At 20.9% G+C, this 2,148-nt stretch overlaps 1 protein-coding gene across 1 annotated transcript; it reads left to right on the top strand.

The window, feature by feature from the left end:
- The first annotated feature begins 610 nt into the window (after positions 1 to 610).
- Positions 611 to 2,005, top strand: LOC113222454 (putative uncharacterized protein DDB_G0282499). The gene is made up of 2 exons (XM_026452091.1): positions 611 to 764; positions 975 to 2,005. The coding sequence occupies exon 2, from the start codon at positions 977 to 979 to the stop codon at positions 1,982 to 1,984; it is 1,008 nt and encodes a 335-aa protein (XP_026307876.1). The 5' UTR covers positions 611 to 764; positions 975 to 976; the 3' UTR covers positions 1,985 to 2,005.
- Positions 2,006 to 2,148: the final 143 nt, after the last annotated feature.

Below are 2,148 nucleotides of genomic sequence, written 5' to 3'. Positions count from 1 at the left end.
ATTTTTTGTCACATTTTTTGTCACATTTTTTGTCACATTTTTTGTCATATTTTTTGTCACATTTTTTGTCACATTTTTTGTCACATTTTTTGTCATATTTTTTGTCATATTTTTTTGTCATATTTTTTGTCATATTTTATTTTTAAAAAATAATGCATTTAATTGTTTTGGTAACACACATTTTATTAATATTAATATAACTTTTTTTAAAAACGTAATGTTTTGATATCTATGCAAAATACAATTTTTTTTATAAATGTTTTTATTTTGCCAATGAAACATGTCTAATTTTTTAAATAGTATTTATATTACCTTTTTTTACAACAAAGGTACGCAATAGAACAAATCCATTAATTTTTTTTTTTTTTTTGCATCTACATTTTCGTGTAGATAAGTTTCTTATTGTTCAGTTTTTTGTCGCATATTTATTTTTTTTTTTTTTTTTTTTTTTTTTTGTCCTTAATATTTTTAATATTTTTCATACTTCCTTAACTTTCTTAGCTTTCTTAACTTTTTTAACTTTCATATATTCTTACTAATTTAATTGTATTTTTTATTTTCTTTTGTTAATAAAGTAATAAAGAAATAAATAAAGAAATAAATAAAGAAATAGTAAAAAAGAAAAAAAAAGAAAAAAAAAGAAAAAAAAAGAAAAAAAAAAGTAGTTTAACCACTGTTGACCTCGATTCCCTACACACGTGTATACATATACATACACACATGTATATATGCCTTTATGTGAACCCATTACCTCCAATTTGTTGGTAACCCATAATATATATATTTAATATTTACAAAAATAATTGTTTTTGTTAATAGTTTTTTGTAATTGTTTATTTTACTTTTTTTTTTTTTTTTTTGTTCTTTCCGCTTCCGCCTCCATTGTCAATACTAATTTTTACTCGAATAATAGCGATCTCTAAACTTAAAATAGAAAATAAAAAAATGCAACACACATATATTAAAAAATACAGTTATGAACTCTCAGGAAGACATCATGGATAAAACTGGAAATATTGATGCTGAAAAAGTACAATGCGGTGAAGGGGTATTTATTAAAAAACATGTAAACACTATTGATCCAAAAATATGTTCTATGCCTAAATTTGATAATTTAATTAAAAAAAAGAACATAAATATAAAAATAAAAAACACAAAAAAAGTAGCAGAACAAAATAAAAAAGAGAATAATTTTCGTATGAGGAGTGAAAACTTTATTAAAAATGTAGTGAACAAAATAAAAGATAAATATAAAAAAGATATACACAGTAAACAGCAATATAAACATACAATTCCTGTCAAATCAAAAACAAAATGTCTATTAAATGAATATTTAAGTGTAAATCCTACAAATAATATATTATATAGACGCAAAACACCAATCAACGTAATTTATAAAAATGATTCATGTGATTTACAACAACCTAAACTACTCACCAGATGTAAAAGTATGTACAACATGCCTTATAATTGTATTAAAATTTATGGTAATAATCATATATATACTAATAATAATTATGTTAGCCGACAAAACAAAAAAGTTGCTAAGCTAAAAATTTCAAAAATTAGTCCTTTAGATAAAATAAGAAGTTATAGTATAAATAATAATAATACTACTACAGATTATAATATGAATACGAATTCTTACATTAATTTATATGAAGCTAGCCAAAATAAACCTTTTTTTCCTAATATAAATACTGTTCATAATATTACATATAATAAACAATTGTTTAATAATATGAATGAATATAAACTGCCATATTTTTTACCTAATCCGAATATGCGTAATACGTCAGCTTATAATATTTATGATATAACACAAAAAAGAAAAAACAAATTTAATAATATATCAGCTTTGAATAAGTACAATACACTTACTGTTAAAAAAAAAACAGATACTACATCTGTTATAGCAAATGATGAAACAAAAGAAGCAAAAATTAATGTAAAAAGTAATGTAAAAAGTAATGCAAAAAATTAATGTAAAAAGTAATGTAAAAAGTAATGCAAAAATTAATGTAAAAAGTAATGTAAAAAGTAATGCAAAAATTAATGTAAAAAGTAATGTAAAAAGTAATGCAAAAATTAATGTAAAAAATAATGTAAAAAGTAATGTAAAAAGTAATGCAAAAGGTAATGTAAAAA

Source organism: Piliocolobus tephrosceles, unplaced genomic scaffold, assembly GCF_002776525.5.
Source record: "Piliocolobus tephrosceles isolate RC106 unplaced genomic scaffold, ASM277652v3 unscaffolded_31272, whole genome shotgun sequence".
Lineage (NCBI taxonomy): Eukaryota > Metazoa > Chordata > Mammalia > Primates > Cercopithecidae > Piliocolobus > Piliocolobus tephrosceles.
Note: the sequence above shows the minus strand (reverse complement) of the source record. Positions and strands in the feature narration are given on the sequence as shown.

Bases quoted from the DNA above. Each gene is read 5' to 3' on its own strand.
- LOC113222454 (XM_026452091.1), top strand. From the start codon at position 977: ATGAACTCTCAGGAAGACATCATGGATAAAACTGGAAATATTGATGCT.